The sequence below is a fragment of the Nerophis lumbriciformis genome, linkage group LG13 (assembly GCF_033978685.3).
Source record: "Nerophis lumbriciformis linkage group LG13, RoL_Nlum_v2.1, whole genome shotgun sequence".
Classification (NCBI taxonomy): Eukaryota; Metazoa; Chordata; class Actinopteri; order Syngnathiformes; family Syngnathidae; genus Nerophis; species Nerophis lumbriciformis.
This window is the reverse complement of record NC_084560.2, coordinates 37005421-37032920: the sequence shown is the minus strand read 5'-3', so window position 1 is coordinate 37032920 and position 27500 is coordinate 37005421. Positions and strand designations below refer to the sequence as shown.

General features: G+C 39.0%; 1 protein-coding gene across 1 annotated transcript in view; it reads left to right on the top strand.

The window, feature by feature from the left end:
- The window catches only part of gdap2 (ganglioside induced differentiation associated protein 2), a 29122-nt gene extending 6574 nt beyond the window's left edge, over positions 1-22548 (top strand). The window contains exons 3-14 of the mRNA XM_061970880.2: positions 3029-3168; positions 3244-3397; positions 3476-3564; positions 7920-7996; positions 8066-8225; positions 9163-9313; positions 9430-9506; positions 10914-10990; positions 13148-13287; positions 17345-17399; positions 17616-17759; positions 22053-22548. Of these exons, the coding sequence (XP_061826864.2) occupies positions 3029-3168; positions 3244-3397; positions 3476-3564; positions 7920-7996; positions 8066-8225; positions 9163-9313; positions 9430-9506; positions 10914-10990; positions 13148-13287; positions 17345-17399; positions 17616-17759; positions 22053-22085 (1297 nt within the window). The 3' untranslated portion in view covers positions 22086-22548. The remainder of the gene's footprint in view (positions 1-3028; positions 3169-3243; positions 3398-3475; positions 3565-7919; positions 7997-8065; positions 8226-9162; positions 9314-9429; positions 9507-10913; positions 10991-13147; positions 13288-17344; positions 17400-17615; positions 17760-22052) is intronic.
- Positions 22549-27500: the final 4952 nt, after the last annotated feature.

Genomic DNA, 27500 nt, shown 5'->3' with positions numbered 1-27500 from the left:
AATGTTCCTGCAACAAAAATGCTTAATCACTAAGGAAAACAACAACAAACTTTTAAGAAGATTACAACTAAAACTATTGTCACTATATTACATATATTACTGTCACTGTACTACTTATATTACGTATATTACTGTCACTGTACTACTTATATTACTTATATTACTGTCAATTTACTACATATATTAGGGTCACTATACTACTTATATTACATCACTGCACTACTTGTATTACTTTTATTACTGTCACTATACTATTCATATTACCTATATTACTGTCACTATACTATTCATATTACCTATATTATTGTCACCATACTACTTATATTACATATATTACTGTCACTATTCTACTTATATTACTTATATTACATAACTGCACTACTTATACTAGTTTTACTACTGTCACTATACTATTCATATTAAATATATTACTGTCACTATACTAATATTACCTATATTGCTGTCACTATACTACTGATATTATTTATAATACATCACTGCACTACTTATATTACATCATTGTACTACTTATATTACTGTCACTATACTACGTATATTACTGTCACTATACTAATATTACCTATATTACTGTCACTAGACTACTTATATTACTTATAATACATCACTGTACTACTTATATTACTTTTATTACTGTCACTATACTATTCATATTACCTATAATACTGTCACTATACTACTCATATTACTGTCACCATACTACTTATATTACTGTCACTATACTATTCATATTACCTATATTACTGTCACTATACTACTTATATTATTGTCACTATACTACTTATATTACCTATATTACTGTCACTATACTACTTAAATTAGTTAATACATCACTGTACTACTTATATTACTTATACTACATCACTGTACTACTTATATTACTTTTATTACTGTCACTGTACTACGTATATTACTTATATTACTGTCACTTTACTACCTATATTACTGATATTACTGTCACTATACTACTTACAGTCTTGGTCAAAAGTTTACATACACTTGTGAAGGACATAATGTCATGGCTGTCTTGAGTTTCCAATAGTTTCTACAACTCTTATTTTTTGGTGATAGAGTGATTGGAGCACATGCTTGTTTGTCACAAAAACATTCATGAAGTTTGGTTCTTTTATGAATTTATTATGGGTCTACTGAAAATGTGACCAAATCTGCTGGGTCAAAGGTATACATACAGCAATATACATTATCAATTTTGGTGATGCAGAAAAGTTACAATCAAATCAAATTAGCTTCATGGCATGGCCTCTTAACTTCATGAGAGTGATTATGATTGACGACACCTGTCGACTTTTCTGAGCCCATTTAATAGGGCTCATGTGATGCAGTCATTAGACTTGGTTACAAACGCGACAATGGGAAAGTCAAAGGAACTCAGCACAGATCTGAAAAGAACAATCAATGACTGGAACAAGTCAGGAAAGTCACTAGGAGCCATTTCAAAGCAGCTTAAGGTCCCAAAGCAACTGTGCAGACAATTGTTCATAAGTATAAAGTGCATAGCACACTTTTGTCACTGCCACGATCAGGAAGAAAACGCAAGCTATCACCTGCTGCTAAAAGAAAATTGGTCAGGATGATCAAGAGTCAACCGAAAACCACCAAAAAGCAGGTCTGCAATGAATTGAAAGCTGCTGGAACACAGGTGTCAGTGTCCACAGTCAAGCATGTTTTGCATCGCCATGGACTGAGAGGCTACGATGCAAGAAGGAATCCCTTGTTCCAGAAGCGACACCTTAAGGCTCGTCTAAAGTTTGCTGCTGATCACATGGACGAAGTTCTGTGGTTAGATGAAACACAAATTGAGCTGTTTGGCCACAATACCCAGCAATATGTTTGGAGGAGAAAAGGTGAGGCCTTTAATCCCAAGAACATCATGCCTACCGTCAAGCATGGTGGTGGTAGTATTATGCTCTGGGCCTATTTTGCTGCCAATGGAACTGGTGCTTTACAGAGTAAATGGGACAATGAAAAAGGAGGATTACCTCCAAATTCTTCAGGACAACCTAAAATCAGCAGCCCGGAGGTTGGGTCTTGGGCGCAGTTGGGTGTTCCAACAGGACAATAACCCCAAACACACGTCAAAAGTGGTAAAGGAATGGCTAAATCAGGCTAGAATTATGTTTTTAGAATGGCCTTTCCAAAGTCCTGGCCTAAAAACCCCATTGAAAACATGTGGACAATGCTGAAGAAACACATCCATGTCAGAAAACCAACAAATTTAGCTGAACTGCACCAATTTTGTCAAGAGAAGTGGTCAAAAATTTAACCAGAAGCTTGCCAGACGCTTGTGGATGGCTACCAAGAGCGCGTTATTGCAGTGAAACTTGCCAAGGGACATGTAACCAAATATTTGCATTGCTGTATGTATACTTTTGACCCAGCAGATTTGGTCACATTTTCAGTAGACCCATAATAAATTCATAAAAGAACCAAACTTCATGAATGTTTTTTGTGACCAACAAGTATGTGCTCCAATCACTCTATCACCAAAAAATAAGAGTTGTAGAAATTATTGGAAACTCAAGACAGCCATGATATTATGTTCTTTACAAGTGTATGTAAACTTTTGACCACGACTGTATATTGCTGTGACTACATTACTTATATTTTGTCACTACATTACGGTTAGAATTTTGCAGTGCTATCACTATATTACTGTCAATGTATTACTTTTATTATAAGTAATATTACTGTCACTGTATTACTTGCATTACTAGTAATATTACTTTCACTACATTACTGTTAATATATTACAGTGCTATCCCTATATGACTTACATCACTGTCCCTATATTACATATATTGTAAGTAATATTATTGTCATCATATTACTTATATTATCAATAATATTACTGTCACTACATTACTGTTAATATATTACAGTGCTATCCCTGTATGACTTATATCATTGTCCCTATATTGCTACTAGTATTGGTTGTCTATACTGCTGGCTGCCACTAGAGGACAGTCACGTAACAACAACTGTCCCGCAGCACGGGCGACGTGGCGCTGTTGGGCTGCACGGCCATCACCAACACCAGCAACGAGCTGCTGACGGACAAGAACCCCGTGTCCAGCCGCATCCATCAGCTGGCGGGACCCGAGCTGAGAGACGAGCTGGTGAAACTCAAAGGTTTCTCTTCTCGACTCACGTTAGCGGCGCGTGCAGCTGTCGCGTCCGTGATCTTAACCGCTGTTACCTGCACAGGATGCCGCACTGGCGAGGCCAAGCAGACCAAAGGCTTCAACCTGGCGGCGAGGTTCATCATCCACACGGTGGGACCAAAGTACAAAGCCAAGTACCGGACGGCGGCCGAGAGCTCGCTGTACAGCTGCTACAGGAACATCCTGCAGTTGGCCTCGTAAGTTGTCTCGTTTATCATCAGCAAACACTCTCAGAACCTGTGAACTGACCTGACACTGTCTCTCATGTTGCCAAGGGAACAGTCGATGGCGTCCGTCGGCCTCTGCGTGGTCAGCACGGCCAAACGAGGGTACCCTCTGGAGGACGCCACGCACATCGCCTTCAGTAAGACACACACGTATCACGTCATCAATTCATTAGTACCCATCTCCGCTAAGACCTGGTGTCCAAAGTGAGGCCCCGGGGCCACGCAACTATATTACTCTGCACCAAATTTTATCTATTTATTATTCTTCCTCTAACTCCCAAACCGTTCCTCCGATCGATCCCGTTCAAGCGTCAAAACGTTCAGCGCTTTCAGGACATGCGTGCTTATTCAACAAACATTCCCCAATATAACCGGTTTTAAACTAAATCGTAATTGTTATGTTTTTCTCAATAATTTCACCATTGAAACATTCGTCTTAATTAAGACAAAAAATCTTGGTATTTTTTTAACCTAAACAATTCCCAGTTTTTACAATATTCATGATATTCCAAAATATTAGACAATTATTTGTACTCCTCCCGCCATTCTCACTTACGGTTGCCATTTTATTCCGACTAACTGCAAGTAGATATTCCACACAGTCAAAAAATGTATTTGTTGTAGTAAAAAAACATTTATTTAGTCTGGAAAAAAAGCAATACTTTTGCTGATTTGCTCTCTTTAACATTTAAAGTTGGACACCATTTTGACAGCTCGGCACTTTGGCTGAGAGGATAACACACATGCCTTTCATCCCACTGATGTACAGTATGAGTCATATAAATAAATACAGAATTTTTCGGACTATAAGCACACCTAAAATCCTTTCATTTTGTCAAAAGTCGACAGTGCACCTTATAACCCGGTGTGCCTAATGTACGGAATCATTTAGTTTGTGCTTACCGACCTCGAAGCTATTTTATTTGGTACATGGTGAAATGATAAGTGTGACCACTACACGGTAGTCACACATAAGAGATACGTGTAGACTGCAATATGAAGGCAATCACACATAAGAGATACGTGTAGACTGCAGTATGACTCAAGTAAACAACACCAAAATTGTATATGTTCCATTGAAAATATAGAACATTTCACACGGCGCTCAACAATCTATCAAAATGTTTTAGTACGCCTTTGGTAAGCTATGAAGCTGCTCCGCTTGATGGATTGTACTGTGCTTCAACATATGAGTATTGTTATGGTGTGTGTATAAGGTAAGACATATTATCTGGCGTTTTGTTTGGCAATATTATACAAAAGCAACTTTTCTTACCTTCTGGTACCTGCTGATCTGTATTTGGGCTCTGCATAAGTCCTGAAAATGTGCGCGCAGCCGCCTCTTTAGTCCGTGCCGACACGGTAGTCGATAAGTTTCTTTTTTTTCTCTATCTTCTTGTTACGGGGCATTCATCTTCCGCTGTTGCCATTTCTAATATAAAGTAGTGTAATGTTCTAACTTATATCTGTCAGTAAACTTGCTATGAAAGGGCTAAAACATACAGCTGTGGTGAGTTTACATTATTCACCCTAAGGAACTTTAGTTATTAGAAAGTTCCGACACATTTCCGGCAATGTTGCTCTAGTGAGCCACGGATGAGAAGATGCTGCTCCGTTATTGATTTAAGTAAAGTCTGAATGTCATTAAAACAGTTAGCTAATTTTTTTGACACTTCTTCCACTCCCATCCTTGCACGCTACACTACTACAACAAAGATGACGGGGAAAAGATGCTGCCAAAGTTGAGCCACGTAAATAAGACCGCCCACAAAACGGCACATCCTGAAGTGACTGTCAGAAAGCGACTTGAAGATGATATGTAAAACATAATCTATGCAACATTTTGACCAAAGAACCACCATTGCATGTTATGCAGACCACAAGGAAGTGTTTTACATTTATAAAAAAAATAAATAAATTACCCCTTTAATGCGCTAGACCCGCTCATCGGCAGTGCGCCTTACAATCCGGTGCGCCCTATGGTCCGGAAAATACAGTAAGTACATTTGATTAGAAACAAAAAAAGATTGATTTGTACCCAAAATTAGCTAAATAGGTAGTCTTGTCGCAGACACTTTTTTTTTAACAAAAGTGGCAAACTGGTTTGAAGGACTGGCTGTTTAGTGCAGTGGTTAGCATGATGGACGTTCAAATCCCCGACAGCATGGACTGACCCACGAGGGTTAATTTAGTAAATTAATTCTGGGATGTATACTTTCTTGGCTAATTTAGCAGCCAGTCTCATAGTTCGCAGCCCAACAATGGGCCTGTGGTTAAGAAGCAGTGATCTTGAGCAGTGATTCTCAAACTGTGGTACGCGGGCGCCATCTAGTAGTACACCGATAAATCACTTAAGTAAAAACTGGATCAGCACTCAAGTCATGGAACATGGAAGTCGTTACAATTTGACGACTGTAGGCGACACCAAAATAAACAATTAAGACACAAACAGAACCGTCTTACTCATCATTTCTATCACTCAACACGCTTCGGAACCGAATGTTCTCCACATTCTCCGCTTACGTCCGCCCTTTCCCAATCAACACATGTAAACGACGACGAACATTGGCAGAGAAAGCTGCACGTAACAACGATATGAAACATAATTGTTAAATAAAACTTCTGCCTCGTTTGTAATGAATACTTAGGCCTACTGCACTATTGTATTTTAATGTTGATCATTGTAGTGGTACTTGGAGAGCCAAGTGTTTTTTGAGGTGGTACTCGGTGACAAAAGTTTTAGAATCCCTGATCCAGATAGTTAAGTGTTAAAAGTAAAAGACGATGTATGACTTATTTTTTTCAACACTTTTATTAGTAAGGACCCTTGGATCTCCAAGAATTTTAGTGGGATTTTTTTGTTTAAAAAATGGCTCAAAAAATAATAATTAATTAGAATTGTTAGGAATTATTGACCTATTTAAGGCTCCAATTACTTCACATCAAATAATCCAATTTGAAATTATTTTAAGGGAATTATTGCATATTTGGTGGCTTTTTGACAAAAAGGGCATAAAACAAACCCTGAAAAAAAAAACAAAGTAAAATTTAAAAAAAAATACAATGGACATATGGATCTAAAGTTGATCTAGACCAGTGGTTCTTAATCTTGTTGGAGGTACCGAACCCCACCACTTTCATATGGGCATTCCCCGAACCCTTTTTTTAGTGAAAAATTATTTTAATTTTTTTTCAAATTCAAGACAAAGTTATGTTTTTTTACTGGTGCACAAAATGAACCGTGCATTAACATCACCTTGTTCAAAGAACAAAACCAACACAGTGCATGAACTCACAACAAATTACACACCTGCAAATCAGATGGAAAATTAGAGGGAACATTGTTTGGGGGTATCCATAATACGCCGATAGGGAGAAGTTTGTATTTACACGATGAGTCGGGTGTGTCTTGAACTCCGCGGCGGAGGCTCCGCCGAACCCCTGAGGCCGACTCACCGAACCCCTAGGGTTCGATCGAACCAAGGTTAAGAACCACTGCTCTAGACACTTAAGTGTTGAAAGTTCGAAAAAAAAAAGTCTGATTTATTTTTAACACTTCTATGAGTGGGGCCCTTTTGGATGCCCAAGAATTTTAGTGGGATTTAAAAAAAAAACTGTTGTTGCTCAAAAAATAATATTGCATCAAAATCAATGTTGTTATGAATTATTGCCCTAAATAAGGCTCCAATTACTTCACATCAAATATTTAACTTTGAAATGATTTTAAGGGAAATATTGCATATTTTGTGTTTTTGCCAAAAAACAAGGTTGTCTTTGACAAAAAGGGCATAAAACAAACCCGAAAAAAACTCAGAAGTAAAATAATAAAATAAATATGATTTATTTTTAACACTTTTATAATTGGGGCCCTTTTGGATCCCCAATAATTTTAGTGGGATTTAAAGAAAAAAAAATGTCGTTGCTCAAAAAATAATCATGAATCAAAACCAATGTTATAAATTATTGGCCTAATTAAAGCTCCAATTACTTCACATCAAATATTCCACTTAGAAACAATTTTTGGGAAAATATTGCATATTTTGTGTTTTTGCCATATATAAAAACCTAAGTTTTCTTTGACAAAAAGGGCATAAAACATAAACATTTTTAGTTCTATTTTATATTGACATATGTTGACTGAAGTTGATCTCGAGATTTACTGTAAACGTTTAATAATAATAAAAAAAATGTTTTTATTATTATTATTTTTGTCAATAAAATGTAATTATTTTTAACATTTGTATGACTGAGGACCCTTTTCGGTCCACAGAACCAAACTTGAGGGGAGGCTTAAAGGTAAAAAAAAAAAAATCTATATATTGTATTAGTTTTGAAAATAAAAAATATCCAAATGGCCCCCACATGCTGTCATTTTTTAGTGGTTAAAGTTTGGCCAGCCCTGACCTAAATAGTACCTAAATGAGGAAATCACACCTTCTAGTGGCCATGATGTGTATGACGAGAAGGTGTTCAACAGATGCTGTGTTTGCAGGAACAGTGCGCAGGTTCCTGGAGAAGCACGGGAGCAGCATGGAGAAGGTGGTGTTTGCCGTGTCCGACGCAGAGGAGGTCCGACTTGGCTGAGCATTTCATCCACGCCCTAGACGAGAACTGACCCCGTGCACTGTGTCTCCGCAGCCCGTGTACAAGAAACTGCTTCCGCTGTACTACCCCCGCTCTGACCAGGAGGAAAGGGCGTGTCTGCCCCTCATCCCGGCCAACATCGGCAACTCCGAGGGCGAGCCGGTCGTGCCGGAGAGGCGGATCCGCATCGCCGAGAAACCGGGAAGCCTGGAAAGTATGCATACTCGGGACGCTTCGTTAGGTACACCTGCGCGAGGTCTTGACAGACGACACAAGATGTGGATTACAAACACACCTGGTTGTAGTCCAGCACAACGTACCCCACCCGTCATCATGTCAAGCTCAAGCAGTTCCAGATAAAAGTGTCACAGCACGGATCCTCGTTGTTTGCCAGCATGAGCTCGTGCAAATAACGGAAAACTGCAAAAATATATACACCCATAAAAAATACTTATTTATAACACTAGTATAATAACTTGTTATAAAACTAGTATAATAACATGTTATAACACTACTAGTATATTAACTTGTGTTATAACACTACTAGTATAGTGACTTGTGTTATAATACTACTATTATACTAATTTGTGTTATAACCCTACTATATTAACTTGTTATAACACTACTAGTATATTAACTTGTGTTACAACACTGCTAGTATATTAACTTGTGTTATAACACTACTAATATTTTAACTTGTGTTATAACACTGCTAGTATATTAACTTGTGTTATAACACTACTAGTATATTAACTTCTTATAACACTACTAGTATATTAACTTGTGTTACAACACTACTAGTATATTAACGTGTTATAACACTAGTATATTAACTTATCGGGTAGCAAATAACAAATGGGGGATCCACTGTACATTTGGGCAAGCTGTCTCTCAGCATTGATAAAGTCCACCGAGCAGACGACACCACGCATGAGACTGGCGTCAGTCAAGAGTTCTTTGGATGGGATGAGAAGTATCCTCATGGTGCCAGCAGAACATCTGGACACACACACACACACACACACACACACACAGTAAATGATTCAGCTGTGACATGACTAATCCTGAGAACACGCTTGTTTGGGTAGAACAGCATCTTTTTTTCTTTTTTTTTATCCCGCACTAACAGCAATTCTTTGTTTTCTGCTCAGACGATTACGAGGAGGACAACCTGGACTCGGACCTGGGTCAGGTGGGAAACCACGCCTTCGCCCGCATGGAGGGAGACGTGGACAAGCAGCGCAAGCTGATCCTGCAGGGTCACATGTCGGAGGCGGCCGTGCAGAAGCAGCACCAGAGGAAGTAAGAAGGAGCAGCCAACAACACAAATGGGGTTCATAGGGCTTGTTGTGTCTGATGGATTGACCTCAACTTTTCTTTTACTACCCTCGCTTATCTTCTTGGTGTGTCTCCTTCAGCTACAACCGCTGGCTGTGTCGAGCCAGAGCAGAGGACCTGTCAGACATCGCCGCTCTGAAAGCGTTATATCAGACAGGTACGTCTGCATAACTGACGAGGTCGGAGGTCAGTGAAGGCACCACAGCTTCTCCGCTTCTCTCTACTGCTGCAGTTTACTTGTATGCCCAGTAGGAGGCAGATTTGTTCTGCATTTTGACCTCAGACCAGTCCATCAGCACCAATCAGCTCTCTGCACTCTGTCTAGCTCCCTACAGACATCCACTCTCTGCATGCACACGCCTACTATCATTCTACCAATGCAGTGCTTCACTTTTTCCTCATTTTGTTATGTTACAGCCTTATTTCAAAATGGAACTAATTCATTTTTGCCCTTAAAATTCTACACACAATACCCCATAATGACAATGTCAAAAATAAAGGTTTTCAAATGTTTTACAAAATGATTATTAATAAATAAAAAACTAAGAAATCACATGTATGTACCATATTAATTTTAGGGGGAAAATCCATATATTAGCCGCACCGGACTATAGGCTGTGAAATTAATTATTTACACAGAAAGATTCTGTAAATGCTTATTTACATACCTTAATTGTTTCCAAATAGTGTCTGTAACACGGCAGTAATACGGCTGATGAAACAAAACAGAAGTCATCGCCATGGACCCACTAGCTGCAGAAGCTAGCTCTCCAATCAGCTAAACAGACTCAATAACTCCACGGTGACGTTTTGGTGAATTTACTGAGGGATTTGTGAAACTGAAACAATACAAAAAGAATGCCATTGCAAGTTAATAATACTAATACAGAGAGAAGTAACCGTGTTAGCATATCTGCTTATGCTAACGATGCTGCACATACAAATATGCAGGAAAAGACTCCTACAGACATCACACATGGGACGGTTTACTAGGTAAGAATTGTTTTAGTTATATTGTAAAACTTACAAACGTTGCTTGGAGTGACGAATGAAAAATCCATACGAGTATCAACGTTTTAGACGGCTCGAAGACGGAACGGCACTTCTACTTCTGGTTGAAAGCACTAAATGGAAGGACACCGCAGCACCTGCAGTGCGCAAACTCCAAAAGATGGCACCATAGCACATACAATAAACCCCTCTTTCAGTGTATTTGCTTGGTCTTTTTTGGAAAACTATTTGTAACATGGCCATCACCGAAGAAAAATCCGTAGACTGTATAAGCAACACTGTTTCATAAGCCACAGGGTTCAAAGTGTAGTTAAAAAGTAGTGACTTATTGTCCGAAATTGACGTTAAGTTGGTATTGTGTATAGAATTTTGAGGACAAAAATGAATTTATTTCATTTTGAAATATTGCTGAAACATAACAAAATGTGGAAAAGGTGAAGCGCTGTCAATACTTTTCGGAGGCACTATATGTTTTCCTTTTAAATGCCCGGACAGCTGCAGGTGTTTTTCATAAATGCGTTAAGGAAGTACAGAACGACGTGTGTGTCTGCAGGTGTGGATATGTGTGGCAGAACAGTGATGGTTGTGGTGGGAAGAAACATTCCAGTGACTCTCATCGACATCGAAAAGGTGAGGCCATTTTCCATTTTTCCATCCATATTCTTTGTCTAGTTTAACACGGTAATAACGCTAATTTTCTTCAACGCCACGTTAATCGCACCTCATATGTAGGGATACAAACCGTTCACATATTGAAACCAATTCCCTGTACCTGGGAATCGATACCGGTCCACTACAGTACTAGTTTTTGGTATATTTCATGCGTGTTAATAAATGTTCCTAGCTAGCTTACTTGTTGTCACCTCTGTTCGCTCTCCGAGCCACAACGTTGACGGCTGTCTACTTTGCTGCTAATCACATTTGGGCAGTTACAATCAAAACACTGTTGGTTCCCAACCAAGGATGTCCAAACTACGGTCCGCCAGCCTGTTCAATTTGGCCCGCGAGATGTCATGAGTTCAACAAAGCACCGCACCACGGAGTGCTTTTAAATTAATCTTAAATACAAGGCAGTCACTGAATGCTACATATTTGCTGCCATCTTGTGGACAATGTGTGTAAATCAGACCAATGACCCTTGAAAGTAGTTTAAAATAATAGCACAGCATTCACTTATATGACACAATCCAAACAACCTTCCCTAGTCATGGTGCAAACAAACAAAACATTCCAGCTAAAATAAAGGTCAACAAACATGGTCACACATAACACAACCTGCTCACTGAACATTGTGGATATTATAAAAAAAACGTCCAAACACCATTAAAAAAAATCAAAATTACCCCCATTTAAATCCAGTAGAGTGCATAATGGGAAAAATGCAAAACACTCTCCCCGCACTTATCCATGATTGGCGCATTTTAGCTGCCTGATATTTCTGATGGATTACAAAATTTAGGAGTCGAACTTACACATACTCTAAATATCCAATTAAATTATTATACACATCCATCATATTAATATAATATAATATGTGCATGCATATGTATATATGTGTATATATATATATATATATATATATATATATATATATATAATAGTTACTTTACATGCTTTTGGCCTTAGGCCAAATTTTTTTAGCCTAATTCGGCCCCCCAAGTCAAAAAGTTTGGACAACCCTGTTCTAGAGCATTTGTTAGTATCCAGCGAGAAGGTATATTTTTGACGTAGCAGATGTAAACAGAGGCCACAACACAGGAAGTATATTACCCCAGAAGGCGTGGCTACAGCATAGCATTGCTAAATTTGTCTGATTTATTTGCATGTTATGGAATTTGACATGACATTTCCAATGTTAATAATGTTAGTAAATGATCTAGTATTAATTGTGTCGTACATTACGTTGGACATGTAACCAAAAGAGGTTGGTGGATGAGAATAAATCTAAAGGTTAGATATAGTGTAGAAATGCACCCAATTGCAAGAAAAGTAGTGTTGATTTTTACAATTTTCTTTCGGGGTTTGCGTGGCAGATATTATTTTCCTCTCTTTTATTCTCAAATTTCCTCTTATTTTGTTCAAAGGGTGCTCACATCTTTGTAACTGTCCAATTATTAAATCTCGTTTTGTTGAATTATTTTGAGTCTCATCTCAGATGGCAGTGCTGTGTAGGCTATATGTGGTATGTATGAAGTAGCTCTTTTACCAGGAAACTAAAAGTGTTACATTGCGCCCTACAAAGTGTTTATCCTGTAAGTATTGTACTTATACACACCAGCTGTTTGATTGTAACATCCATCTTGGTTGTAGTTTTCATTAACACATTAGGAGGTGTTGAAATCGCCTTGTAAAATCGCTCATGCTAATAGTGGCCTGTCTATGGCAAATCCAATGTAAGTTAGCATCAAGCTAGCGCATTTTGGAAGAGCGGAGCCTCACTTTACGGTCGAGCGTTTTCTTGCTATTTTGGTGTTGAAAATGGCAAGATTACTTTGGCTGAGTCGGCCCTGAGTGCCACTAAGAGTGCATTGTTTACGTGAGCCGGTCTTCTATTTAGCGTGAATCGATACCCGGTAGTACTGACGAAATTCGATCGGTGCCCACAAAAGAAATCAAATTTGATACCCATTTCTAGTCATATGTGGCAATATGAATTAAATGTGATTTATTGATCTATTAATCGCGATTGATTAGCAGTTCACTTAAGACAAAATGTGATTAACTAGCATATAGTATTATTGTATATTGTAAGAGGCAGCCTTAAATAACATAAATACGATTGCACAGGCCCTGCTGTACTTCATCCACGTGATGGACCACATCACGGTCAAGGAGTACGTGATGGTGTACTTCCACACGCTGACGGGGGAACACAACCACCTGGACTCGGACTTCCTCAAGAACCTCTACGACATCGTGGACGCCAAGTGAGTGTCGCTCGGGGGGTGGAAACTTTGAGTGTGAGTGGAAGGTACAGCAAACGGCTTCCTGGAGTCATCATTTAGCATCCATAAATATCCATCATATGTCAAATATTCGGTTGAGACGATGACTTCAGCAGACTGCAAAGGTATTGCGTCACATGGCCGCCGATACGAGAACTTAAAAAGTGGCTTTGATCCACACTTTGAAGAACGAAGAGCTTCCACTGTGTCTGTTGGACGCACCCCCAACCTTCACTTGGCCCTCACCTCCTCCATCTTCTTCTTCAACTTCAGTTCCACTTCCCGTTCCAAGGGCCTGTGTTTAGACTTTGGCAAAAGCAGGCAGAGGCCATTAAAGAACAAGAACAAGGTTCTAAGAATTTGGAGGGACTTGTTGGGAAAGGGAGAAACTCTCCGAAAAGCATCTTCTTTAAATATGAACACAACTGAAAACATTTGAAACGGTAGAATCAGGTAGTTTTGCACGCTCCTGTTTAGCTACCGAAAGGGGTGGGGATAGACACGATGCTGCATCTTGATTGGTTTGCAGAGAATGGTCATTCCCAGAATAGGTAAACACAAAAAAAGGTTGTTTTTTTCTTGTAACATTGAAGAAAGATGTCGTCCATTGCATTAAAAGTTAATATTAGGCGTTAACAATGGTTAATTTGTGTCTAGCATCACTTTATAGCAGGGGTGCCCAAACTCTTTCCACTGACAAATCAAAGGATGCATCGACCATTTTGGTAGTTTTCACCTTCAAAACCAGTACAAGCTAGCATATTAACAGGTTTAATTTGTCAGGTAACAAAGCATTTAACACTGTGGTGTATACCTGCTAAATTAGCTAAAAAAACAAACAAACTAGAATGCTAATGTTAGCATGCCAAATTGCAAACTGTAAAATGCGTCAAGTACCAAAGTATATTACTCTTGAGGTGTGTACCTGAAATATTTGTTAAAAATGCATGCATGCACCAGGTACTAAAATATGACCGAGGTGTATACCTACAAAATTAGCCAGCATGATAACAGGTATAATTTGTCAAGTAACACAATTTTTGACACTGACATGTATACCTGTTAAATTAGCTAAAAAAGCTAGTATGCTAAAATGCGAACTGTAACGTGCATTAAGTACCAAAATATGACTGAGGTGTGTACACCTACAAAACTAGAAAAAGAAAAAAATCTAGCATGATAACATGTATAATTTGTCAAGTAACAAAATATTTGACGTTGATGTGTATACTTGCAAAATTAGCAAAAAAAAAACCTAGCATGCTAATATTGGAATGCAAGCGAAAAGTTTGCTACTGGCTGCAAATGGCCCACATGCCGCACTTTGGACACCCATGCTTTATAGTGTGCTAGGCTATCAAGCTGTGCACTGTACTAAGTGTATTTTCCACTGGGTGGTCCTTTTAAAGCACCTTGCAGACCCAGCAAGCCCTGCAGGACATCAACATTATTCCGCTTCTAACGACCGAACTTCTCCCGTTCGTCCTTTGGACCAACCACTGTGTGTGTTTCACATTACATGCCAGGATCTCCTCTGCCATAAATACTTCCAAACCCAGCGTGGACTCGCCCCAGCTCTCAGTGGGCAGTAATTCCGCCTCTCTTTAACTTTGTTCTGGCCCGGCCGCCAGCAGAAGCGAGCCCGAGCCTGGCAGGACCAAGCCATCGCGCCGCTTGATCCGCTTCAGATGCGGCTGGGCTCCAGACGGCCCGTACCCGCACCCAGAACCACAATATTCCACTTTTTACTGGCAATGTGGGCTGTGCACTTTGTGAGTCCATCATTCACAGTGGCAACATGTTCAAGACTTTTAAAAACGTTGGTGCTGTTACAACACGTACGTGACCGGACGTTACGCTTCTCATTCTTCCTTCACTGGCCTATTTGACCTTTAATTGTCCAGATCTCCGGAGCACATTTAATGCGTACACATGCAGGGAAACTTAGTGTAAATAATGTATTTTAACTGGGATGGATTTTATTTTTTTATTAAATACCAAAACAATTTACCGTATTTTCCGGACTATCGAGCACACAAAATAACTAAATTTTAGAAGAAAAACAATTTTGTTCCATATATTAGTCGCACGTCTATAAGCCGCACCCACTAAATTTTAGAAGGAAAACACTTGTTTCCATATATTAGCCGCACCGGACTATAAGCCGCAGATACAGTATATACGTTGTGAAATGAGTTATTTACACAGGAATATTTTGTACATTTCTATTTACATACATGAATTGTTTTCAAACCGTGTCTGTAACACGGCAGTAAAACGGTTGATCAAACAAAACAGAAGTCATTGTCATAAACCCACAAGCTGCGCAAACTAGCTCTCCAATCAGCTAAACAGACTCAATGACTCCACGGTGACGTTTTTGGTGAATTTACAAAACTGAAACAATACAAAAAGAATGCCATTGTAAGTTAATAATACTAATACAGGCCGGTTCTAATACTATTCAAATATCATCCCGGGGGCATTAGATAATTAATTTGCGGGCCGGATCTGGCCCGCGAGCCTTGACTTTGACATATAGGATTTAGAAGGTTTAGAATGCTTCATAAAGTGTAAGAAAATAGTGCAAAATGTGAAAATGTAAACATAGTGAAACCTGAGAAGAACCAATTTCTGCGGGTTTAATGGCAGAAAGTTACAGCTGTGCTCTAAAGCAGTGGTCCCCCACTACCGGGCCGGCACCCGGTACCGGTCCGTGGATCGATTGGTACCGGGCCGCACAAGAATAAAAAAAAAAATTATTATAATTATTTTTTAAATTTTTTTTATTATCCATCCATCCATCCATTTTCTACCGCTTATTCCCTTTTGGGGTCGCGGGGGGGTGCTGGAGCCTATCTCAGCTACAATCGGGCGGAAGGCGGTGTACACCCTGGACAAGTCGCCAAGATTAGTGCACCAACCCAAAAAACCTCCCTCCCCCATTTACATTCATTCACACTCATTCGCACAAAAGGGTTGTTTCTTTCTGTTATTAATATTCTGGTTCCTACATTATATATCAATACAGTCTGCAGGGATACAGTCCGTAAGCACACATGATTGTATTTTTTTATGACAAAAAAAAAAAAAATCCCACTGATCAGTGATCACTTCCTGTGTTGCTCGGTTACCAGAGAGCGAGTGCCTTTGTCCATGCAACCAACCTTGCTTCCATACTTCTGCTTTCTTGGGTTGATGTGTGGGGGGGCGGGTTTGGTGGTAGCGGGGGTGTATATTCTAGCCCGGAAGAGTTAGGGCTGCATGGGATTCCGGGTATTTATCTGTTGTGTTTATGTTGTGTTAGGGTGCGGATGTTCTCCCGAAATGTGTTTGTCATTCTTGTTTGGTGTGGGTTCACAGTGTGGCGCATATTTGTAACAGTGTTAAACTTGTTTACACGGCCACCCTCAGTGTGACCTGTATGGCTGTTGACCAAGTATGTCTTGCAGTCACTTACGTGTTTGTACAGAAGCCAAATTCATCATGTGACTGGGCTGGCACGCTGTTTGTACAGGTTATAGAGGGCGCTAAAAGCAGTGCCATCACGGCACGCCCTTAATATTGTTGTTTGGGTGAAAATCGGCAGACATTCGAGAGAATGGATGCCCTGAAATTCGGGAGGCTCCCGGAAAAATCGGGAGGGTTGGCAAGTATGACGCTGTCAAGCGCCATTCATATAAAACTCGCGGGCCGCACTAACATTACATTTTCATATTAAGGTGCAGGCCGCACAATAACGTCTCGCGGGCCGCGTGTCTGAGACCCTGTACTAAACAGTCTTAAAGTACAGTGCGGCTACCATATGGAAAATATTTTTTTCTTCTATAATTAAGTGGGTGCGGCTTGTATACCGGTGCGCTCTATAGTCCGGAAAATGTTTTGGTTTGAATTTAATTGTATTTAGTGTTAAAAACGACACTGGAGTTAAAAAGGTCATGTGACATTGAAGTCATAAACCCTGCATCCTGTCTTTCACGTTTTTCTGCTTAATGTTGTTTTTATGTATTTATTATAGCACATATTTTCTGTCTCACAGGTTTAAGAAGAATCTAAAAGCCTTCTACTTTGTACATCCCACGTTCCGCTCCAAGGTAAGACTACATAAAACACCTTTTACTGTTCCGTGTCAAAATGAGCAAATCTTCTTGACGTCTCATAAAACCCATAAACCGGTCTTGATTCAAATGGATGATGTAGCGCAAACTGGAGTCCAAGTCTCATTTGAGAGCAACAGCCTCACTATTGTGCCAAGCGGACCAATAGAGGCCTCTGCAACAGGTCACATGACCCTCTCTTCTGTAACCAAGGTGTCCACGTGGTTCTTCACCACCTTCAGTGTGTCGGGCGTGAAGGAAAAGGTGCGTTACCTGGACAGCCTGCAGCAGCTCTTCACCTGCATCAAGCCCGAGCAGATCGACATCCCGCCTTTCGTCCTGGAGCACGACGCACGGGTGAGAACGCCAAACATGTAGATGCAGCTCATTTCAGTGGGTCGGACCGCAAAGACGGCTCTGTGAGGAAGGCCAGCAAAGTTCAGCTCCTGGTGAGGAGGAACCCTTCAACGGACTGTGACTAGTCTGCATGCAGGAAATAAATCTAAGTCAAACGTTTCAGAGAGTTCAGAAGGTTTGCGTCTGTCATGAATGCAGCAGCATGAAACCTCAGCTGGATTCTTGTTGTGGATACTCACTGAATACTCACTTACATCTCACATTTGATTATATCTCTATATCTAGACAGTTGTAGATAATAAATACTCTCACACATCTCACATTTCAGCAAGCATTCGATGATCTCTCTATCTAGAACGTTGTAAATACTCAGTGAATACTCACACACATCTCACATTTCAGCAAGCATTTGATGATATCTCTATATCTAGAAAGTTGTAGATACTCAGTGAATACTCACACACATCTCACATTTCAGCAAGCATTTGATGATATCTCTATATCTAGAAAGTTGTAGATACTCAGTGAATACTCACACACATCTCACATTTCAGCAATCATTTGATGATATCTATATCTAGAAAGTTATGGATACTAACTGAATACTCACACACATCTCACATTTGATAATATCTATATCTAGAAAGTTGTAGATATTCACTGAATACTCACACATCTCACTTTTGATGATATCTCTATATCTAGGAAGTTGTAGATACTCACTGAATACTCACACATCTCACATTTGATGATATCTCTGTATCTAGAAAGTTGTAGATACTAACTGAATACTCACACACATCTCCCATTTGATGATATCTCTATATCTAGAAAGTTGTAGATACTCAATACTCACACACATCTCACATTTCAGCAATCATTTGATGATATCTCTATATCTAGAAAGTTATGGATACTAACTGAATACTCACACACATCTCACATTTGATGATATCTCTATATCTAGAAAGTTGTAGATATTCACTGAATACTCACACATCTCACTTTTGATGATATCTCTATATCTAGGAAGTTGTAGATACTCAATGAATACTCACACACATCTTATATTTCAGCAAGCATTTGATGATATATCTAGAAAGTTGTAGATACTCACTGAATACTCACACATCTCACATTTGATGATATCTCTGTATCTAGAAAGTTGTAGATACTAACTGAATACTCACACACATCTCCCATTTGATGATATCTCTATATCTAGAAAGTTGTAGATACTCCATGAATACTCACACAGCTCACATTTCAGCAAGCATTTGATGATATATCTATATCTAGAAAGTTGTAGATACTCACTAAATACTCACACACATCTCAACTTTTCAGCAAGCATTTGATGATATCTCTATATCTAGAAAGTTATGGATACTAACTGAATACTCACACACATCTCACATTTGATATGTCCATATCTAGAACGTTGTAGATAATCAATAAATACTCACACACATCTCCCATTTGATGATATCTCTATATTTAGAAAATTGTAGATACTCAATAAATACTCACACACATCTCCCATTTGATGATATCTCTATATCTAGAAAGTTGTAGATACTCAATGAATACTCACACACATCTCACATTTCAGCAAGCATTTGATGATATTTCTATATCTAGAAAGTTGTTAGTACTCACTGAATACTCACACACATCTCACATTTGATGATATCTCTATATCTAGAAAGTTGTAAGTACTCACTGAATACTCACACACATCTCACATTTGATATCTCTATATCTAGAAAGTTGTAGATACTCAATGAATACTTACATCTCACATTTCAGCAAGCATTTGATGATATCTCTATATCTAGAAAGTTGTAAGTACTCACACACATCTCACATTTGATGATATCTCTATATCTATAAAGTTGTAGGTTCTCAATGAATACTCACACATCTCACATTTGATGATATCTCTATATCTAGAAAGTTTTAAGTACTCACACACATCTCACATTTGATGATATCTCTATATCTAGAAAGTTGTAGGTTCTCAATGAATACTCACACATCTCACATTTGATGATACCTCTATATCTAGAAAGTTTTAAGTACTCACTGAATACTCACACACATCTCACATTTGATGATATCTCTATATCTAGAAAGTTGTAAGTACTCACTGAATACTCACACACATCTCACGTTTGATGATATCTCTATATCTAGAAAGTTGTAGATACTCAATGAATACTCACACACATCTCACATTTCAGCAAGCATTTGATGATATCTCTATATCTAGAAAGTTGTAAGTACTCACTGAATACTCACACACATCTCACGTTTGATGATATCTCTATATCTAGAAAGTTGTAAGTACTCACTGAATACTCACACACATCTCACATTTGATGATATCTCTATATCTAGAAAGTTGTAAATACTCACACACATCTCACATTTGATGATATCTCTATATCTAGAAAGTTGTAGGTTCTCAATGAATACTCACACATCTCACATTTGATGATATCTCTATATCTAGAAAGTTGTAAGTACTCACTGAATACTCACACACATCTCACATTTGATGATATCTCTATGTCTAGAAAGTTGGAGATACTCAATGAATACTCACACACATCTCACATTTCAGCAAGCATTTGATGATATCTCTATATCTAGAAAGTTGTAAGTACTCACTGAATACTCACACACATCTCACATTTGATGATATCTCTATATCTAGAAAGTTGTAGGTTCTCAATGAATACTCACACACATCTCCTATTTGATTATATCTCTATATCTAGAAAGTTGTGGTAGTCAGTGTACAGCTTGTATAGTTTTACTTTCAACACACGGACAGTAAATGTCTTTGCAAGGTAATTGTGCTGTCGGCACTGTGGAGATGCGGTTCATTGAGGGAAAAGATGAATTCCAATCGGTTACGTGATTATTTCTCCAAAATGTTAAACACACACTCAACATGAAGAGTGTCGTGTCTCCTACACACCTGAACACAATTACACACCTGTGTGATGGGAGGAAAGGAGGAAGGAAGGTAGGTAGGTGAGTTGGTAGAGGAAGGAAGCAAGGAAGGACAGATAGAAGAAAGGGAGGAAGCAAGGAAGAGAGGGAGGTGAGTTGGTAGAGTAAGGAAACAAGGAAAGAAGGACAGATGAATAGGAGGAAGCCAGTAAGGGAGGGAGGTGAGTTGGTAGAGTAAGGAAACAAGGAAGGAAGGAAGGACAGAAAGAATGAAGCAAGCAAGGACACAAGGAAGGAAGTGCTGAGAGAAGAAAAGGAGGAAGGAAGGAAGACAAAGCAAGAAGGAAAGAAGGACTGACAAAAGAAAGGGAGTAAGCTCGGAAGGAAGGCTGGTAAGTTGGTAGAGGAAGGAAGGAAGCAATTAAGGACACAAGGAAAGAAGAAAGAAAGACAAAGCAAACAAGGAAGAAATGAAGGACAGATGGGTGGTAGGAGAAAGTAAGGAAGGTAAGAAGAAAGGAAAGAAAAAAGGAAGGAAGGTAGTAAGGAAGGAAGAAAGGAATGTAAGAAGGAAGGAAGGAAGAAAGGTAAGAAAGAAGGAAGGAAGTTAAGAAGGTAGTAAGGAAGTAAGAAAGAAGAAGGGAATCTAAGAAGGAAGGAAGGAAGATAAGGAAGATAGGAAGCAAAGAAGAAAGGAAGGAAGGAATGTAAGAAGGAAGGAATGTAGGAAGGAAGGAAGGAAGATTAGAAGGAGGGTAAGAAGGTAGGAAGAAGTAAGGAAGGTAGTAAGGAAGGAAGGAAAATAAGAAGGAAAGAAGTAAGGAAGGATGGAAGGTAAGAAGGAGAGTAACATGCAGTAGTTTCATCAGTGATGTCGTCATGAAGAAGAAGTCAGTAAAAAAATGTTTTTAATTTCCTGTCCAAGATGTTGAAGTCAGTGTCATAAATAATCATAATACATATTCAGACTTGTGTTGACACATCTTTATACTGCTGTACACTGACTACTCTTACCTCCTATAGTAGTGGTAATAAAAAGGTCACAAAAGCAGTCCATGCTCCGATAAGCAGCGTGAGAGAGGAACAGCTGAGCTGGAAAAGTCTGCTTGGCTTGGAGGACGGCCACTTCCTGGAGTAGAAGTTTCCACAGATAAAGAGCGCCTGAATAAGTCATGTTTGCCAGACCAAGTGGGTCGAGGTCAGGTCAGCTGCCGAAGACCACTGAACACTTTTTAAAACACAGTCTCCTAGAAACCCAACAAGTTCCTGGTTGTCTTCCCTGACCACAGAAGACCCAATAACCTGACCTGCTCTCTGTCCTCTCCATCACAGGTGAACGGACCGTGCCAGTCTTCTGGTCTGTGACCCAGCCTTTCAGAGACACTGTCCCCTAACATTCAGTTCACTCCGTGTGGACCTCGTTTGGTTCTGGGTCCTGCATCCCATAATGACGCGGCCGTCGCGCTGGAACAAGACGCTGGTATGATGCTACGTCTTAGCATGTTAGCCGTTAGCGGCACCCCCGTTTGGATCAACCTATTTCTTCGCACCTTGAAACATTCCCAGCAAACTTTCACCACTTGACTTCTTTTTTTTCCTACCAAAGTTAGCCAACGACTTGATCACAAAATCAAATTTTTTAAAATCGCCTCCACCTTCGACAGCATTCCTTCTTGTGGTGGCTAACGTATTAGCCGCTAGCTCCTTCGCTCCTCTGGTTTCTGCTTTCACTTTTGGTTTTCTTTGTTTTAGCACGTTCTCCCTTTTTGCCCCACTCGGGGTGTTCACTCACCAGTCCAAACGTGGCTTCTCGCAATGACACAGGCGAATGAAAAGCGTCTTCGGCTGATTTCCTCAAAGATGTGAAAAAACGTTTCCCGATCGTCGACTATCAATGAGCCAAATAGACTTCTTGGAAATGTATCTATTCTTTTTTCTTTCTTTTTTTAAACTTTTTTAATTGTCGGAGCTTACAGTGGGAAGGGGATTCATACGGCCCCATTCGTCGTGGTTTACCTGACACATGAAACGTGACAAATTAGGGCGTGCACTACCCACTTTAGCCACCAGACGCAATAGAGTGTGGAACATCTTAAAATGTGTTTAGTGGCGACTCCAACTTTGACCACAGTGTCAGTTTTCAGCAGAACCCCCCCCTCTTCCTCTCACGCGAGATCCACCTAGGAACGGGGCCGAACCCCTTCCCGCCCGTACGCAGATGGTCGACTGTTTTAAGACGTCAACTCTTGTTCATTCTGTCAACTTTTTTTGTTACAATCTTGATTAAAATGATTTGCTGTAAAGAATTGTGGTTGACTCGCGTTTTCTGGTGAGACCGGACTTTGGTGCCGCGAACAAATCTGTCGTTTTAGCGTTTCGGCAACGGCTCAAGCACTTGGCTGGGAAACCGGCGTATTCGTAGCGTACGGTCTCTAAATCAGCCCAAAAATAACTGTTTCTCAGCTGTGGTACTCGGTTATAATACACTTTTCCACCACTTGTGGCAGTAATGACAAAATCAAACAAACAGACGAAGTGACCAGGGGTGCCCAAACTTTTCCCCCCTAAGGGCCAAAGTGAAAATGTGCCATAAAGTGATTTTTAGCATGCAACAGCACCACGAGTGAGGACTTTAGCCTTTTTCCGCCATATATAAATATTATCTAGTCCAGATTGTCAAGTTTAATAGATGCCAACTTTTTAGACTTTAAAATTTTTTTATTGAATTTTATGATTAAAAACTGGCAGGTCTATGACCAGAATTTTATCATAAACTTTACGATGTTTTTTTACACCAAATTACTGTAGATTTAAAATTTCAACACTGTTGTTTAACGTAAAAATTTTGGCAACTGAGCTGCCAGGTTGTTTTTTTTTACCGTAAACTCTATGGCCATTTTTTGTACAGTTTATGACTAAGTTTAAAAACCGTACCACTGTTATTCCTATGGTAAAATTTTAGCAAGTCCTGTTTTTTTTACAGTCTGTTACTGTGAATTCAAAAACAGTATCATTGTTATTTTTATGGTAACATTTTAGCAAGTCGTGTTTTTTTCAGTGCATTACCGTAAGTTGAAAAACCGAATCGCTGTTTATTTTATGGTAAAATTTTAACAAGTCATGTTTTTTACAGTCTATTACTGTAAATATGAAATACGGTACAATTGTTATTTTTACGGTAAAATTTTAGCAAGTCTTTTTTTTTTCCTCGTGCATTACTGTGAATTTAGAAACACTATCACTGTTATTCTTATGGTTAAATTTTAGCAAGTCATGTTTTTTAGTCTATTACAGTATTTTTCCGACTAAGTCGCAGTTTTTTTCATAGTTTGGCCGGGGGTGCGACTTATACTCAGCAGCGACTTGTGTGTGAAATTATTAACACATTACCGTAAAATATCAAATAATATTATTTATCTCATTCACGTAAGACACTAGACGTATAAGATTTCATGGGATTTAGTGATTAGGAGTGACAGATTGTTTGGTAAACGTATAGCATGTTCTATATGTTATAGTTATTTGAATGACTCTTACCATAATATGTTACGTTATCATACTCAGTTGGTTATTTATGCCTCATATAACGTACACTTATTCAGCCTGTTGTTCACTATTCTTTATTTATTTTAAATTGCCTTTCAAATGTCTATTCTTGGTGTTGGGTTCTATCAAATTAATGTCCCCAAAAAATGCGACTTATACTCCAGTGCGACTTATATATGTTTTTTTTCCTTCTTTATTATGCATTTTCGGCCGGTGCGACTTATACTCCGGAGCGACTTATACTCCGAAAAATACTGTAAGTATTTTTTTAATAAGTAGTCTCAGGGGATTGCGTGTGAATGCCGTTTATGCGCGAGCAGCCGATTTGTGCAAGTCGAACTAAAATGCTAACGTGAGCACTAACTTATGACTCTTTGAGGCGTACGCATGCAAAATCAGCCAAAAAAGCTAGCATGCTAACAGTAGCATGTGTTGTGTACCAAGTTGTATGGCTCTGAGGTGTACAGCGGCAAAATTGGCATGCTAATGTTAGCATGTTAGAATGCTAACGTTAGCAGTCTTGCAGTTAGCAAATAGGATAAGATAGATTTTTATTCATCCTCATGTGGGGAAATTATATACAGTAACAGAAGTAAAACGTAACAAAAAAGTAAAAATGAGCGCGTATATAATACATTTTGCGCACAATTTGTTAAGAATTTTTTTTTAGATTTTATCATAAAACAAACTAAAATATGCAATTTTGGGAGAAACTGCGTGGGAAGGCTGCGGAAACGTGAGTCACAGATGTGCACAAGTCAAAACGAAATGCTAACGTTAGCATGCTGTCAGAATGCAAAAAGTACCAAGTTATATGACTCTGATGCATACAAACGCAAAATTAGCTAAAAAAAACAAAACAAAAAGCTAGCATGCTACAGTTAGCATATGTCAATATGCCAATTTACATGACTGAGGCGGAAAAATTGGCTAAAAAAGTTGGAATGCTAGCATAATTTTTTTTAGATATTACCCTTTTTTTTTTTTTTTTTAATTCCTTTATTTATTTTTATTTATTTATTTATTTTTATTTTTTTTGTCCTGTCCAGCTTCTCAGGCAAATCATATAGTTCAGGGGTGCTCATTCCGTCGATCGCGATCTACCGGTCGATCGTGGAGGGTGTGTCAGTCGATCACCAGCCAGGCATTAAAAAAAATAGTCCTAAAAATGAGCGATCATAAATCTTCACTATGACGTCACTTTCGTCACTTGATTGACATTCACGGCACCCGAGGGTCTTCTGAGATGACGCTGGCTGCTGCCAGCTCATTAAAATTACCGACTGGAAGGCGAGAAACACTTTATTTCAACAGACTCTGGCGCCGTACCTGTCGTCAAAACTCCAAAGACCGACTGCACAGTTGCACAATAAAAGCTCTGCTTCATCCTGCCTGCGCTACCAAAATAAGAGTCTCAGAAAGCTGGCGTGCACAAGCTAGCAAGCTACGAAGTTTGCCGACATTGTATTTCTTGTAAAGTGTATACAAAGGAGTACGGAAGCTGGACAAATAAGATGCCAAAAACCAACCACTTTCATGTGGTATTGGACAGAAAGGAGGACTTTTTTTCTCCTCAATTCGAAAATGCGGACGTTATCATCACCACTGTCTGATTCCTATCAATGCAAGTCATCAGAATCAAGTAATACACCAACTTATATTCTTGTCTTCATGAAAGAAAGGAATCTATATGTGTTAAACATGCTTGTATTATCTTTAAACACCTTTAACTTGTTAACAATATTAACTATATGTGTTAAACATGCTTGTATTATCTTTAACCACCTTTAAGTTGTTAACAATATTAACTATACGTGTTAAACATGCTTTTTTTATCTTTAACCACCTTTAAGTTGTTAACAATATTAACTATATGTGTTAAACATGCTTGTTTTATCTTTAACCACCTTTAACTTGTTAACAATATTAACTATATGTGTTAAACATGCTTGCATTATCTTTAAACACCTTTAACTTGTTAACAATATTAACTATATGTATTAAACATACTTGTATTATCATTAAACACCTTTAATGTATTAACAATATTAACTATATGTATTAAACATGCTTGCATTATCATTAAACACCTTTAACTTGTTAACAAAAACATATATTTCATAAATAAGTAAATGTAAATTATATATATGAATGAGGTAGATCCCCACGACTTGATCAATTGAAAAGTAGCTCGCCTGCAGAAAAAGTGTGAGCACCCCTGATATAGTTGATGTAGATGCCCATATCGGCTGTTCAGATTTACTTTCCAAAAGAGGATACTTCTCTTGTTGCCTTATTTGTATTTGACTTTATTAAATGTATTTATATTATCATTTGATGCAGCCGGGCCGGAGCAGGAGAGGATAGAAAGGGAAAAAAAGGAAGACAGAGGGGAGATATTTATATTTAGATATTTAGATATTACCCTATGAACACACGGTAGTATTGAAAATGACTACCGATATCGATTACTGGGCACCGTATTGGTTCAAATGTAAAAAGTCCGCATCCCTAATGGTGAAGCAGTTTGGCAAGCGTATGACGTACGTGCCGTGCACCAGCGGAAAAATACATCCTTCTCTCGCACATTTGAAAGGAATGGGGGAAAAAAAGTGACATTGAGAAGACTAAAATGTGATCGTGCTCTCCAAGTTTTTGATGTTCTCGGTGCTGCGAGCCAGACCGAGTTCACTTGGAAGATCTTTGGTTTCGGGGTGCATGACTTCAAGCCCTTTTATCATGTGTGGCTCTGACGTCACTGGCCAAGAACTTCTCCCACAAAGTGAGTGTGTGTGTGTCATTTAGAGACGTCTCTTGTCAAAGTCGTAAACTTCCCACAATATCGACTTCATGCCCGGTATCGCACAATGTTTACCAAACGTTCATGTGTTTGTTTTGGAGCGCCGATACCTGGTCACCCTCGTTCATAAACACTTTATAATGGGACTGACTGTCTGTGAATGAATTGACCTACAATGGACGGAGTCGCGTTATGCAAAACCCACTTTTCTTGCCTTGTTGGTACATTTTTGTGTATTTTGGACGTTGTAGAGATGTTTACAAAACCAATGTGCCTTGTTCCGAATGAGCCGTTAGCATGAAGCAAGGGGGGGCTGTTGACAAAATATAATAGAGAAGCGTAATATGACTCAAGTAGGAGTAAACAGGCAGCACGGTGGAAGAGGGGTTAGTGCGTCTGCCTCACAATACGAAGTCCTGGGTTCAATCCCGGGC